The 16,476-nt window shown below is 40.9% G+C and overlaps 1 protein-coding gene across 1 annotated transcript in view; it reads right to left on the minus strand.

Annotated features, from left to right (window-relative positions):
• Window positions 1-14,458, minus strand: part of sim2 (SIM bHLH transcription factor 2) — a 60,073-nt gene extending 45,615 nt beyond the window's left edge. The window contains exons 1-2 of the mRNA XM_080867780.1: window positions 13,980-14,458; window positions 8,888-8,970 (exon numbers count right to left, since the gene is read on the minus strand). Of these exons, the coding sequence (XP_080723906.1) occupies window positions 8,888-8,970; window positions 13,980-14,154 (258 nt within the window). The 5' untranslated portion in view covers window positions 14,155-14,458. The remainder of the gene's footprint in view (window positions 1-8,887; window positions 8,971-13,979) is intronic.
• Between the last annotated feature and the right edge of the window lie 2,018 nt (window positions 14,459-16,476).

Genomic DNA, 16,476 nt, shown 5'->3' on the forward strand with positions numbered 1-16,476 from the left:
AATTTCATCCTGACTTAAAGTTTTGATTTTTACAGCAAGGAAATTAAGTAGCTCATCCTCTACAATTACCTTTCCATCAGTTGTTTTATATGATCTGGTTTTAATCGTAACCGTATGAAAGTCGGAGCTACGTCTGCACCACCACCTGCTACATCCGCCATCTTGCCCACAAGGTATTTTCATGACTGAACTTGTTGCACAAATGGCATCCTATCATGATACCATGTTAGAATTCACCAAACTCCTCAGAGTGACTCTTCTTTCACAAAAGTAGAAGCAGTCTAACTCATGCCTAGGTGCTTGATTTTATACACCTGTGGCCATGAAAGTCATTCTGACACCTGATAATGATTTGGATGGGTGAGTGAATAGTGTCAACATAGTGTAATTTCAGATTTGCAGCTGCATGTTCTGGACTCTCGGGTGAAGAGAAGATGTTCCACACCTCTGTTGGTGAGGCGGCTATGCAGATCTGTAGCCTGAAATCTTTGGTGCTTGTCATGACAGTATTAGCCGCGCCAAACAGTATTACTGAAAAAGCTACACATAGCTTTTGGCACTGATGGTGCTTTTCCAGATGTGCAAGCTGCCAATTTCACAGGCACGAATGCACCCCCTTCCTATCAAAGGTGCAGGTTTCGAACTGAGTGCTGATAACAAGCTGGAGTCCTTAGTCCTGACAAAAGTTAATTTTAAATTAGCTTTGGCCCAGAGAAGATGGCAGTGATTCAGAATCATGTGTATTCTTCTTTGTATGATAGAGATTTATCACTATAGGTGAATCACATTTTGCACCCTCACTGTGAAAGTCTATGCCACGAGAAGAAGATTCCGTTCATTAGTCGAACCTCGGATACAGGAGGAACAATGCGGTGTTCATCCTGGCCATGGTACACTGGACCAGCTCCTTATCCTCTTGAGGATACTTGAGGTTCAAGGGAGTTTGCAAAACCAGACTACGTGTGTTTTGTGTACTTAGAGAAGGCATTCAACCCTGTCTCTCGGAGTGTCCTGTGGGAGGTGCTTCAGTTTGCTCAGTACTTTGTTCAAGTACCTTGGGGCGATCGTGGCTCAAGAGTTGGGAGTTCGCCTTGTAATCAGAAGGTTGCCGGTTCGAGCCCCAGCTCCGACAGTCTCGGTCGTTGTGTCCTTGGGCGAAACACTTCACCCGTTGCCTACTGGTGGTGGTCAGAGGGCCCGGTGGCGCCAGTGTCCGGCAGCCTCGCCTCTGTCAGTGCGCCCCAGGGTGGCTGTGGCTACAATGTAGCTGCCATCACCTGTATGTGAATGGGTGGATGACTGGATGTGTAAAGCGCTTTGGGGTCCTTAGGACCAAGTAAAGCGCTATACAAATACAGGCCATTTACCTTTGGCCACAATACAGCCTCAGTTTTTGTATGATGATACATGCTTGGCACACCTATTTAGGGCAGTTTCTCTCACTCTTCTTTGCAGAACCACCAAAGGTCCATCAGGTTGGATGTGGAGCATTGGTGCACAGTCACATGCATGTTTAGATCTCTCCAAAGATGTTCAACCAGGGTTAAGCCTGTGTGCAAGTCTGCAAAGAGTTCAGTCTCTGTTTCATCTGACCAGAGTATTTTGTTTCTCATGGTCTAAGTATCCTCCAGGTGCTTTTTAGCTAACTCCAGGCAAGCTGTCATGTGTCTGGATGTGTTACTGACTACAATGACCTGGATGACTGAGAACCTTCACAGACACGTTACTGAGTAATGGCTTCCATCTGGCCACTCTACTATGCAGGATTGACTGTAGGAGTGCTGCAGAAATGGTTGTCCTACTGCTAGGCTCTCCACAGAGCAATACTGGAGTTTTGTCACAGTAACCATCAGGTTCTTATTCTCCATAACTAAGACCTTTCTATCCCAGTTGCTCAGACTAGTCGGGTGGAGGTGGCCAGCTCCAGAAAGGGTCCTGGTGGTTCCAAACGCCTTCCATTTATTGATGATGGAGGGCATTTTGCTCATTTGGATGAGGTGGAATTTGAAGACAATTCAGGTAAACATACCTTAATGACTGCCAAAAGCTGCCGGTTCTCCCTACAATGCTCTTGTCCAATGTATAGTCCTTATGGAAAAAGATGGATGAGCTAGAAAGCTTGGGTCACACTGAAACATGACGTGAAAAACACTTGTGGCCTTCATCAAGACATGGCTCTGTATCCAGATCAGGAGAAGGAGCTGGCACTAACTGCATCCCTTTGTGTCTGGACCGTTCAGTGGAAACCACCAACAAGCAATGGGGAGGTGTGTGCTTCTACATCAGAAACGGTCCTTTAACACTGTGGTGGCTCGTGAGAAGCTCTCGTGACATTGAGCTGTTAACAGTCTCACTCCGACGCTTCTACTTGCCCTGTGAATTTCGCCAGATGTGTTTCACAATTATTTACACTCAACAAAAATATAAACGCAACACCTTTGTTACTGCTCCCATTCCCCATGGGATGGACGTAGAGACCTAAAATTCATTCCAGATACACAATATAACCATCCCTCCCAAACAGTGGTCACAAATCAGTCCAAATGTGTGGTAGTGGGCACATCTGCTATATTGAGATAATCCATCCCACCTCACAGGTGTGCCACATCAGGATGCTGATCTGACATCATGAGTAGTGCACAGGTGTACCTCAGACTGCCCACAACAAAAGGCCACCCTGGAATGTGCAGTTTTGTCTCACAGCAAAATGCCACAGATGCCACAAGCAATGAGGGAGCGTGCAATTGGCATGCTGACAGCAGGAATGTCAACCAGATCTGTCGCCCGTGCATTGAATGTTCATTTCTCAACCATAAGCCGTCTCCACAGGCGTTTCAGAGAATATGGCAGCACATCCAACCGGCCTCACAACCGCAGACCTCGTGTAACCACACCAGCCCAGGACCTCCACATCCAGCAGGTTCACCTCCAAGATCGTCTGAGACCAGCCACCCAGACACCTGCTGGAACAATTGGTTTGCACAACCAAACAATTTCTGCACAAACTGTCAGAAACCGTCTCAGGGACGCTCAACTGCATGCCCGTCGTCCTCATCGGGGTCTTGACCTGACTCCAGCTTGTCACCGTAACAGACTTGTGTGGGAAAATGCTCACATTCGATGGCGTCTGGCACGTTGGAGAGGTGTGCGCTTCACGGATGAATCATGGTTCACATTGTTCAGGGCAGATGGCAGCTGAGAATGTCCCAGTTCTTGCATGGCCAGCATACTCACCGGACATGTCACCCATTGAGCATGTTCGGGATGTGCTTGACCGGCGTATATGACAGCGTGTACCAGTTCCCACGAATATCCAACAACCTCGCACAGCCATTGAAGTGGAGTGGACCAACATTCCACAGGCCACAATTGACAATCTGATAGACTCCATGCGACGATGTGTTGCACTGCATGAGGCAAATGGTGGTCACACCAGATACTGACCGGTTCTGGGTCCCCAGACCCCCAATAGCGCAAAAAACTGCACATTCCAGGGTGGCCTTTTGTTGTGGGCAGTCTGAGGTACACCTGTGCACTACTCATGATGTCAGATCAGCATCCTGATGTGGCACACCTGTGAGGTGGGATGGATTATCTCAATATAGCAGATGTGCCCACTACCACACATTTGGACTGATTTGTGACCACTGTTTGGGAGGGATGGTTATATTGTGTATCTGGAATGAATTTTAGGTCTCTACGTCCATCCCATGGGGAATGGGAGCAAAAACAAAAGTGTTGCGTTTATATTTTTGTTGAGTGTATATTCATCTGTGTGACGATGCCTCTGTTGCATCTCTGCTGATTGCTGATGTAGCACAGAGGCTTGACACAATTTGTCCAGATGCCCAAAAGTGCGTCATCTTTGATTTTAAACATTTAAAACTGAACATTTGTGACAAGTTGTGCGTCCACGTCGTTGCCCCTGCCTTCCCTTCGATCACCATACCACAGCAGTGTGTATTTATTGCACCCATACACCCTCTTCATGGAGACTCCCATGTGAGGTATAACTTGTGAGATGCTGGTCAGAACACAGCATCTCATCTCTTCAGGCTTGCTTTGGCTGGTATCATTTTTATAATACATGTGGTAACAACATTAATGATCTCTGTTAATCTGTCTCATCCGATGTTCCCTCTAATGTTTCATGTGTCTGAGCGAACACACAAACTCCCTGAGCGTCCCTTGGACCACTGTGAGCAACAGCAGACGTGTGCACTGTGGTCACGCCAGCATCCAATCCATCCAAGTTACATGTTTATTAAAATAATCAAATTACTACGGAGCCCCGCAGGGGACATGGGAGAAAAAAAAATTAAGACAGACTTTTGCGAGATCTCGCAAAACTATCTCGGGATCTCGCAAAAGTTTTGCGAGATCTCGCAAAAGTTTTAGCCGCATTCTTCCCGTTAGCTCGAAGCTAACGGGAGGTCGAGACCTACTACAGCTGGGAGGAACACCGCTTTCCCGGCACATCGTGCCTCGACCTCCCGGTCAGCTTCGAGCCGGCGTCCGAAGAATGTGGTTAAAAGTTTTGCGAGATCCCGAGTTTGTTTTGCGAGATCTCGCAAAAGGTTTGCGAGATCCCGAGTTTGTTTTGCGAGATCTCGCAAAACTTTTGCAAGATCTCGCAAAAGTTAATTTTTTTTTCTCCAATGTCCCCTGCGGGGCTCCGTAAATCACAGCATTTATGTTAGACTACTTTTAATTACCTGCTTTAGTCCACTTACAATGAAAATTTAAATAAATCTAGTTCATGACCTGTGCAGCATTTTAACACTATTGGAAGGAAAAGTAACCTGAACTCCAATTTCGAAAACACAACTTCTTCTTTTTTATTTTTTTATAAAGCTCTGACTGTATTATGAGTCTGTGGGAGAGAGTCTGTAACTCTGTCTGCAAATACAGTAAATAATGACCAATGTTGGGCAATTAATTACATGGTTACTTCTTCAAAAAAGTAACTGAGTTATGCAAACAACAAAGTTTTTTGCAGCTGTTTACCTAAAAATGCAGCCAAAGCGTTTTTTAAACAAACATTTCAAACTATTTACAGAACAATCAGCTGTTCTGCATCAAATCTGATGCCACACAAATTATTTGTGCCGCTCCAAAAAATAATTTCTGTCCACTATGAGATGAAGGAGAACAGCAGCCTGATACCTGCAGGCCTGACAGCAGCAGATGTATCACTGCTGTAACACCTGTAACACTCAGCAGGCGCCTCATTGTTCAGTAAATAGAAACAACGACAGTATTCAGGAAGAAAAACAAACATTGCAGATATTTTATCATAACTCTGGTTTTACGTGGCCGATCAACACGATTTAAAAACTGGTATAAAGTCCACACTTTGTCCGTCAGTTGTTCCGTCTGTCCTGCTCACATCTCCAATGGTTGTACACGTTGTCATTAACGTGGCTTCACTCCACATCAGCCGCTTTGCTAAAACACCGGCACATAAGGACGCTGTCATAGCCTGTCAGCCACGTTGATTAGCTGCATACGAATGTGAATCGCATCATTGGCTGGATTATGGCATAAGGTGGCATCGTTCTAATCCCATCCAGGAGCAGCCAGTCACTGACTAACATGCAGAACAGAATTGTTAACGGATTTATTTTCATTTCAATTCAGGTTAGATTTTTTTTTGTGTGCAACGCAGATTTTCTGTGCGCAGAGAGCGAGCCAGCATTGCGCAGCTTAGAGGGAACATTGGACTCATCATATATCACTTTTGTCTGGACTCCACCTAAAAAGTTATTTATCCAAAAAAGAAACGTTGGATAACCAAGGAAATCAAAGCATTCATCAATAACAAAGAAACTGATATACAGATGTGGAGACGTTCCTGAGAAAAAAGCTTTCTCCAGAGAGGTACGAAATTAAAAACGCTAAACAAAGTATAAGGCTAAAATTGAGGTGAATTATAGAAATAAAAACCTTACAGCTCCCTGGCAGGGAATCAAAAATATGCCCTCCATTAATCAGTATGCTAATGCATAACAGCTGTACTTGCATGACTAGTAATGGAAACCTTTGAAAAGATCCTAAAAAGTATTATTGTGTCCTTTAAGGTCAAGGTCAAGTTTATTTATATAGCACATTTCAAACAGCCGATGCTGCACAAAGTGCTTAACAATATAAAAATGGTATTACAAAGCAACAATGTAATACAATATTAACAATAAAAAACAATAATAGGACAATAAAAGAATTAAAACAATAACTAAACTAATTCAAATAAGACCAAAATGCTTGGGTCATAGTGTGTTAAAAGCCAGGGCATAGAAATGTATCTTTAGTAATGATTTAAATTGCTCAAGTGTTTGTGCAGATCTAATATTTAAGGGGAGACTATTCCAAAGTCTGGGACCTGCCACAGAGAAGGATCTATCACCACGAGATTTGAGATTAGTCCGTGAGATGGACAACATTAGTTTTGAGCTAGACCTCGTGGTTTTTCCTGGAGCATAGGCAGAGAGGAGCTCAGACAGGTAAGGAGGAGCTCAGGCATTAAGTTTAAATTGGATCCTGTAGGAGACAGGAAGCCAGTGTAAAGAAGCTAAAACTGGGGTTATATGCTCTCCCCGTTCGGTACCAGTTAACAGGCGAGCAGCTGCATTTTGAACCATCTGAAGACGATGGATGGAGGCCTGATCTAGACCATAACACAATGAATTGCAGTAGTCCAATCTGCAAGTAAGAAAAAGGTGAATAACACGCTCAAAGACGTTAGCCGGGAGGGATGGCTTTACCTTGGCCAGCTGTCTTAACTGAAAGAAGCAGGACTGAACTGCTGCACTCACCTGCTTATTCAATTTAAAAGAACCATCAATGTAGACACCAAAAAAAACCCAGACACAATAAGCAGTCTGAGACATGAAAACGGAGAACTTATACAGTATATATAAATCGGTCCACCACTCATTTACACATTTGCCAGTTCTTTTTAGTATGTAAACCAGGGGTGGGCAACTCCAGGCCTCGAGGTCCTGCAGGTTTTAGACGTGTCCTTGATCCAACACAGCTGATCCAAATGGCTAAATTACCTCCTCAACATGTCTTGAAGTTCTCCAGAGGCCTGGTAATGAACTCATCATGTGATTCAGGTGTGTTGACCCAGGGTGAGATCTAAAACCTGCAGGACACCGGCCCTCGAGGCCTGGAATTGCCCACCCCTGATGTAAACCAACAGCTGCTGGACTTGGTATGAGAAAAGATTTATAATTACGTTTTCTGATGACACTGTCCTCTTGTCCTTGCTTCAAGGCAGGGGCGGATCTAGAGGGGTGGCATGTGCCACCCTAAACTGATCTCTTGCCACCCCTATGCATATGACAGTGTTGTTTATTAAAATAAGGTAGCATTAACACTTTGATCCCAGCAGCAATTAAAATTGAATAAAATTGAACTGACCACCACCACAAATGGTTCAGCCCATAGCGTGGACCGGCTTTACTTCTTGTTGTCAGTAGCAACAGACCGTGCCAGAGCACATTTGAACAACACCATGGGCATTTCAGATTTTACACAGGTGGTGGGTTGGTCTGGAAATGGAATGAAGGTGAGTGTTATTAACCCTCTGTGGTCCACGGACACGCTGCACCTCCAAATCACATGACTGATGTAAGCTAACATAGCAACAAGCTGCAGCCACGCTGAGTCTGTGTTTCAGCTTGTTTTGAAGGTTCGGACTTCAAAGTATACACCAGTTTTTACATTTTAATGACAGGCCACTAAATCCAGAGTTATGATTAAAAAAAGAAGTATAAGCAGTTTTTAAAAAAACATTTTCTCAGGACAGCATAAAAAACAGTAAAGAAAGAACAAAAGCCACCTCTTTCCTATCGGTGGAAAAATGTACCATAGATAAATAGTTGTATATAACTTTACTGTTTACAAATATGTGCACAGCTTTTTCAAAATTTACACGTTAAATTTGCATTTCAAGTTATATATAATAAATCATTTACTAAACATTTCTGTGTTTTTCACAGTAAAATAATATAACTACTACTAGGATCTTATATTTTGTGTGTGATTTCAGATCAGTTGTGTTAATACAGTATGTCAATGAAAAAATAACTGCAAATTCAGACACGTGAGGTTGAGCTGAAAATGATGACAAAAAAAACATTGTGAAATACAAATGTAAAATCAAAAGCAGTGAAAACTGGACATTTTGGACCTCAGAGGGTGAAATCATGAAAAAATTAGATTTAAATTCTTGTTCATGACGGTGCAGATTTCTGACATTTGGTGTAAATTTAAGCAACAATTTTATTTTTTCTAACAAAAACTTCAGTTAGACTTGTGTTTGTATGTGAACCGCCCCATGTTGTGTAGCTTTCTGGATTTTATACTTATTGGGCTACATATTTATTCATTCTACAGGCTGTACAGTACATCTAATCAAAGTTCACATGTGTTATGTAATTGAAATGTTTAATTATGTGGGCTACAGAAATAACTAAGTTATAGAAACACGTGTATACTTACTGCATTTGAATCATTTAACCATATGTAACACCTGCATATGAGTTTGTTTTTTTAAAGGCTTTAATTTGGCCACCCCATTTGATTTCCATGCTTCCAGGTCCTGAGCCTGTCCATGGCCCTGTTTTACCCAAATTTGTGAAGTGGAGGTTACAAACAGAGCAGTCTTTGACCATCAACTCAAGTTCAGAGGAACCCAAATCATTTAAGGAAAAATAATCGTTTAAGTCCAAATTTAGCTCTTTGTCATATCAAAGCACACCAGCACTCGCACGCAGTAATCTCATTTTACACACGGCGTCAGTTTCATACAACACGTGATAAGTTAGAGGAAACTGTGTAAGAGCATAGAACGATGACATGGTGGGTTATTGGTTATACTGACTTGTAAAAGGTGGGTACCCAGCTCCTTTGCCATGTTGTCCAGAGGACTGAACCTTGTTGACTGCCCCCATCCATCACCCAGACCTGCACAGAGAGACAGACACAATCAGAGAGACAAAGGCTGGCTCCATCGGTCACACGAACCAGACTACGGGACAAATTAAAAATATATCTTTGACAAACACACACACGGTCACTAGAACAAAGTTAATGTCACACATTCATTTTCTTTTTTACATGAAGAAAATATTCTTTCACAAAGTTTTTGGGCAAATGAAGCCGACCTTAATAAGATTAAATAACTGAAGCATCAGACATGCTGATTTTTTATTTCACTACAAAGCCAAGCAGTGGAAACTTTATTTATTTGATGCTGATGCCATCAGAAGAGTATTAAAATAATGTGTCATGATTTATATACAAAAGGTTGTTGGAAATTTGTCATTGTTTGTTTTCATTGGAAGAAAAAACAAGTTGGGTTTTTCGTAATTTTTACAATCTGGGTGGAATTAAACCAAAAATATTTAATCTCTAGAAAAACTTTTAGAATATTTGGCACATTTTTCTACTATAAATGTTTATTTATGTGTCTAATTAAGGGTAAAAACATGATATTTGTGACACTGTTGCTGCTGTCCAACATACAGGATCAAAAGAGTTCAAAGCACTTTGCACAACTTTCCTCATTCATTGAATTCATACATGTGCTTTTTTCTTTGTTTCTGTTTTCCATTGAAGTGCTTTCTATCTGACATTTACACATATTTATAATGTGATGGCTGCATCGGAGAGCAGCTTCGAGGTTCAAGGATATTTGGCGTGCAGACAGGAGCAGATTGAACCACTGCTGTTCTTCTAGAATCGGACCGTGTAGTATTAAACATAATTCAATTTTCAGATCAACAGGAAATCTCTAATGTTAACTTTCCTTTTCCAAGACTATTCTCCCACCTATGCATGAGATTTGCCTTCAGCTGTGTATTCTGTATGTTGGTCAGCTGACATACAAAAATGAATCAGTGGGAGTATTCTGAATATTCTGAAAATATGTATTTTACTATATAAAGTTATTACAGTGTTCTATAATTGAATAACATTATTGAGCTGCATCCTTCTTTGTATACACAATGGAACGAATTACTACCTACTGTATGTAGGTATGCTGTGCCGTATTTACACAGTATGTGTGGGAAAATCTGAAAACGGACAATAAGGGGGCGATGAAATATGAGAATCGGCCTGAAGCGTTAAGGCTTGACATAATTCATCTAAACTCTTTTTTGTCACCTCGTCATGGTGGTGTCCCAATCACACAGTGGAAGGTTTGGTTTGGTTTTAAATCTATGACTTGGAAACTAAGTGAAGCATTTTCAGGCTACATAAATATGGCACAGTTCATCTCTGCACAGTCAGGTCCTTCAAAGACAGAACTGTAAATCAGTGTCTCTGCTAATCAAGCAGTTTGAACTAATTCTGCTTTTAATATCAAAGTTATTTCACATGAAATCTGCTGAAAGCCAGTGAGTGAAGAGATGTGAGGAACACAAAGTAAGTGTTTGAAAAAAGAAGGAGAACAAAGTTAAATTGTTGTTGTTGTTTTTTTACATATTGGAGTGAATTGTGTTATTGTGTCATTAATACAAAAACGTCCAGTTAAATTTCTCTAACTATGCCAGTAATCTAGACATTTGCTGCCAGCACAATAATGTCCTCACAGTCAGTCCTGACTCCAGGCTCTGCTGTGGACTGGTGTGTGCATGGAAAAGAGACAGAAGCAGCTTTACATTGAAAAAGGTTTTATACTGCAAGTATAAAAAGTTGACCTGCCATCAAATGACTTAATATATGTTTCTGCATTTTTCACACTGTATGTCCGTGCTTCACGCTCCTATCATGAAATTTAACCATACGTCTGGGACAGACACATTTTAGCTGTTAAAAGACAAGAAAAGTATCCAACAAAATGAGACATAAAAAGCACATTTTTAAAAATCCATATTGAGACAAGTGAAACAAATAAAATAAAAAAACAGTGAGGTACACTCTACAGCGTGTTAATACTGAAGAAAGGTTGTCTCGATGCATGCTCGAGAATCTGGGCACAGAAATCAAGTTGATTCTCTTCATCCAGGTCTGAAAATATCCACAAAAACAGGATCAAGTTTCTGGGAATGCAAAAAGTATTCTCTGAATTCCAGTAAAAAAACAATGCTATCCTCTATTAGAGGTCGAATAAACTGTAAAGAGTAAAGAATATTTCTCACAACCTCAGTTTGAGATTGTTGGTATTTTCTCTGGATTGTTGTTCACTCTCTACATTACAATATAAATATAATGTCATAAACAGCACAAGAAGCTCATTTCTCTTCTGCAAAGACACCTGAGTGACCTGCTGTCCCAGCACCCATCAGAGGTCAAACTGAGGTACGATTTCTTCCCCAAGGCCACTGGAACTACAGATGAAATCAAATAGCAAAATCAGAATAGCCACTGTGTAGCTTTCAACATGAGTACTGACATGATACAGTTTCACTCTGCAATACTATAGCTTTTACTTTTGAAAAACAGCATATATATATATATATATATATATATATATATATATATATATATATATATATATATATATATATATATATATATATATGGTTTTTACATTTATTTTTATTTATTTATTTTACATTTATCAGTTGGACATGTTGGTATTTGAAATTATACTACATTTAAATTAGGGTTGTTGCTTTTTTAAAACAAAATATTAAACCATTCAAATAAACTGTAAAACAGTGATAGGAGTCATCTCACAGCCCGCCAAGCGTCCACTGAGGAAATAAAAAAAATCAACAGAGTTTTTATTTTGCAACAGTCTCTGGAGGAGCGACTGGAATCGGGTTACACTTGCCTTCATTACTCACAGAAGGCTGAAACGACACTAGTCATCTTTTAATAAAAAGAACGTGTGCGGACTAAAGAGTAGTACACGTGTACCTAATACTGCGTAAACTGTAATGTTCATTTAAATGGAAGGAAAATAGAGCAAAATAGGTCATATTAACCCGCAACACTTAAAAAGTCACGTAATCACACTACTATAATAGCATGTAATTATATGTAATTATTTAACGTAAAGAATGTTTGTATGTTCACATTGTTTTGATGTCAGGTGAGTATTTCTACTTTGCTTCAAAGCCAAACTAATGTGACGGTAACTCGATTTCAATCCTTTGAATTCAAATTTTATTTTGCACAACGACACTGATGAGCTAATAAGACCAGAACAGTTTTACAAACGAACAACAGATATTAATAATTAATAATAATCAATAACGCAATAAGATCACGTGACAAATATATTTCAACGTGTATGTGACAGCAACAGAAGTGAAATGTATGCTTGTGTATTTCTTTTGAATTTATGTATATCTCGGTATGTGGGTAATATTTTTTAACACATGTAAAACTGACAATTTGATACGAAAAGATGTTTTTTCATGTTTACATTCCACTTGAAATTTCAATTGAATGAAATATTTTCTGTTTTTTAACTGCAAACAGAGAAAAACAAGAGTCCTGCATTGTAACTGTTACAGTTGTTGTAATCCTGTTCGTTTTAACAGATGACGCTGATGTCAGCCTTCAGGCGGGATAAATGCTGTCAGATTATCCCGAGGCTCCCGATGTGGAGCGTTTAGCTTCAGCCAAAATGATGCCAAACTAAACTCTGAACATAATAAACATTTAGCAGAAGAAATAAGCTCTCCGTATCAGAGCGATGCAGTGAAAGAAACAGACTATCAGAGACAAACGAAGCTTCCTTCGTTAAAAGCAGCCTCAGCCGTGCAGTAACAGGCCCACGCTTATCGCTGCGCTCACTTTAACACAGGCTCAGCGCTGCTAACACGTTTAACTTTGTCACATTTACAGACACGAGTCATTCTTTCACAGATCCACAGAAAGTACAGGCCACATCTGGAAGCTGAAACCCATTTTCAAATGTAAAAAGAATGCAAGCTGCGATCTCTGCTGGCGAGAACAACAACAACAACAACAACAACAACAACAACAACAACAACAACAATAATAATAATAATAATAATAATAATAATAATAATAATAATAAAGCGCTTCATAACCTCGCTCCTCCATATTTATCTGATCGTCTCCATACAGAGAGTTTCCCTTCTGTCTGTTCCACCTGCCCGCCTGACTACCGTGGGGCTACCGTGGGACTTGTTCTGCCCGAGTCTTTGGATGCACTTTCAGCAGATCTCCGGACTACAGACCTCCTCTCTACTTTAAATCGCGTTTTAAAACCATTGATTCTAAGTCGATTTTAACCTTGTTTAGTTTTTATACTTTCATTTTTGTTTTTTTATTTTTCATTTACCTTTTGTTTTTATTGTGTTGTACTAATGTAAGGTGACGCCTAGAAATCAAATGTATTATTATTATTATTATTATTATTATTATTATTATTATTATTATTATTATTACATTCTATTTTTATGCAATATTATTAAACCAAATAAAGCTCTCCGTATGGAGACGATCAGATAAATATGGAGGAGCGAGGTTATGAAGCGCTTTATTATTATTATTATTATTATTATTATTATTATTATTATTATTATTATTATTATTATTTCAAAGATCGTTGGACTTCCAGCATGAGAACACGTTTGTGCTGAAACACAGCGGCGTCCCTGAGCAGGACTCTGTCTTTCGTCTATGACGCCTTTAGAAATCCACGTCTCGTGCATCTGTATGATGAAACTTTGTTGTCATTCGTGGATTACAGCTGGATTAGTCTTCAAACTCGGTAAGAATCCACGCGAGAACGACCAACGGGCAGGTCAGTGACTGAAGCAGACTTTCCGAGTGTTGACAGAGTTTTCCCGCACTGCCCCAGTGCCCACGGGCACTAATGAAATAATTCATCTTGATAAATGAGTCGTTTGAAGCAGACAGTGTTTAAACTTCCAATCTACTGTGTCCATCTAACTAACAAATAGTGATTAATAATTATTGTTATTATTATTGGAAGAAAACCTCTGTCTGAATCGGCTACAAATGAAAGGGTGTCGGGTGCCTACCGTCGGGGAGAATGCTCCGCATCCGGAGGTAGCTGCTCGTCAGCCGGATGATGGAGGCCTTGTCCAGCTGGGAGGTGATGGCCGCCGGCAGAGGCAGCAGCTTGGCCAGCTCATAAAACTCTCCGTTCTCTTTCTCTCTGCGCTTTTTCGCGGCATTCTTTGATTTTTCCTTCATTTGAAGAACTTTCAGTTAAACGCTGCTTGCATGAAAACACGCGACGAGTCAGAAACACGGCGTTTCCGTGAGAACGACTCGCTGTGTGTCGCTGCAGTGCGATGTGCTGAGTGCCGGAGAGGTCCGAGAGTCCCGGGCCTCCTATGCCCGTGCAGCAGCGCAGCTCCCAGCCCTGGCAACTTTACACTCTCACCTGTGCCACGGCACGCGCTTTCACAAGCTGCAGTCCAAACTCGCGAATGCCACGTCCACTTCACCCGGTTTCCGCGGCCCTCTGAGCTACAGCCTTACAACTATTCAAGCACAGTCACATCAGAATATAGACAGCAGACCTGTCTCTCCGCCCGCTGCTCACTGTGTGTGTGTGTGTGTGTGTGTGTGTGTGTGTGTGTGTGTGTGTGTGTGTGTGTGTGTGTGTGTGTTTCTATTTGTCCTGTAGCTCTGCAGTAAAACCAGTATAAGTCTTCTGCGCACTGAACCTTAAAAAATTAAGAAGATAAAGAAATAAGAAAATATTTTACACATTAAAGTTCACTAAAAATCACAGTTTTGCCACTAACTGGTCTAAGTGCAACCAAAAACCAGTTCAAATGTTTTAAAGTAGCAAGACTATTTCTCAACAAGCAAACACAGGTCACAATGTTAACAACACAGAACACACAACAACACATTTACTGAAACGTTATGAAGGCCTCAGCATAGCAGGCGTTTCCCCAGACAGCTCAAACATGAAGCAGAATCCTGCAGACTTCCTGGAGAGGGTCTCTGTCAGTGAATCATTCATGCCACCAAAACTGTAACACTTATTCCACACAATAAGATGACAAAATTGTATTATTTTAAAATAATTGTATTATTGTAAATCATTCTCATTAGCAGAACAAGAAGGAAAACCTCCTGACTTCTGTTTCTTCCCTTTGCCACACATCCACACAGCCTCCATGTTCACGACCTGCACCTGTGCGCTCACAGCGTTTGATAGAAGACGTGAGAAACTACATTCAAGTTTCTGTTACACGTGTTTCAAAGGTTGCCCACCGAAAGGACTGATCTGTGACGACTTCACCAACAGAGTGATTCTGACACTTGTTGATGATGTTGGAAAGAAGGTCAGCGGGCAGAAGCCCGAGTGGGTAAATGCTAGTTCAACAATCGTTTTAGTGCTCCAAGGTGTCACAGAATCAATTCATCAAAGTCATTTTACTTTATAACGAGAGGAATTTCATCCTAGCCACAGCAGCTGAGTGTGGACTGGATAGTAACTGGAAGAAAAACGTTTCTTACATTCCTGTAATCAGGCCATTTATTTGCACTGGCAGTAACAGCACGGCTATCGTTTTCTGCACGGCTGTCTGTGGTGATGGATGAACATTGCTCTGGCTAGATTGGAAAAATCTTTCCAAAGGTACTTCCTGTAGACTTCTGAATCTGGGCTTGCAGTGTTTTAACAACCAGATTGGACAGTTAATATGTTTTATGTCATTAGTTTCATCGACACGTCTGTTCATTATTAAAACACCTTGGTACAATATGACATAATTCAACTGGATCACACACTGCAGCCTCGAAAGTACACAAAGATTTAAACCAGAGAGCAGAATGTTAAACAGCCTGTGCCATATTATTAAATACAGCAAGTACCAAATGTGTTTCTACAATACTGTCTGCATCGTTACTGTGAATTCCATCCGTTTAGATTAGCCAGTGTGTAAAGCAGAGCATGAAAGGAATTAAAATGAACTGTTTGATTAAACGGAGGACTTCGAGTATCTGTCACTTTTATGGTTGGTGTAGGCGAGCAGCAACTGTTGTGTTCACACACTTCCATACATTCATCATCGTCTGCATTACAATACAAACTGCAAACATTAGTGAAGCATGTCTGAGTGATTCACTCTAATATTCTCCTCGTGTAAGAGAAAAACACAGCTGGCAAAAAGTAAGCCACAAAACATTCCCGTCCACAACGTTCATACTCGTGTGCCTCGTTAGCAAATCCACTACCTTGGTAACATTTGAAGAGAGCTCTGTGCTGCTGAGACGGTCAGTAAATCTGGTCCCAGTGTCCTCCAGATGCACAGTGAAACTAACCAGCAGTGTTCAGGCTGTTAATGCTCCACAGGTAAGAGTTCTGTTTGAGTAAAGAAGGCCTGTAGTTTAATTTTGTTCTTGTAAATGAATCCAGGGTTTGTATACTAAACTTGTGAAACTGCCTCTGCATGTGTGAGCGCTCTGTGTCCCATGGTGCTTCTCCAATGAACCTTGGCGCTGTTTTGTGATCTCAGGTTTGTTATTTTAATCAATTAGGTCATCAGAACTGCT

This window comes from Rhamphochromis sp. 'chilingali', assembly GCF_963969265.1.
Source record: "Rhamphochromis sp. 'chilingali' genome assembly, chromosome: 19".
NCBI lineage: Eukaryota > Metazoa > Chordata > Actinopteri > Cichliformes > Cichlidae > Rhamphochromis > Rhamphochromis sp. 'chilingali'.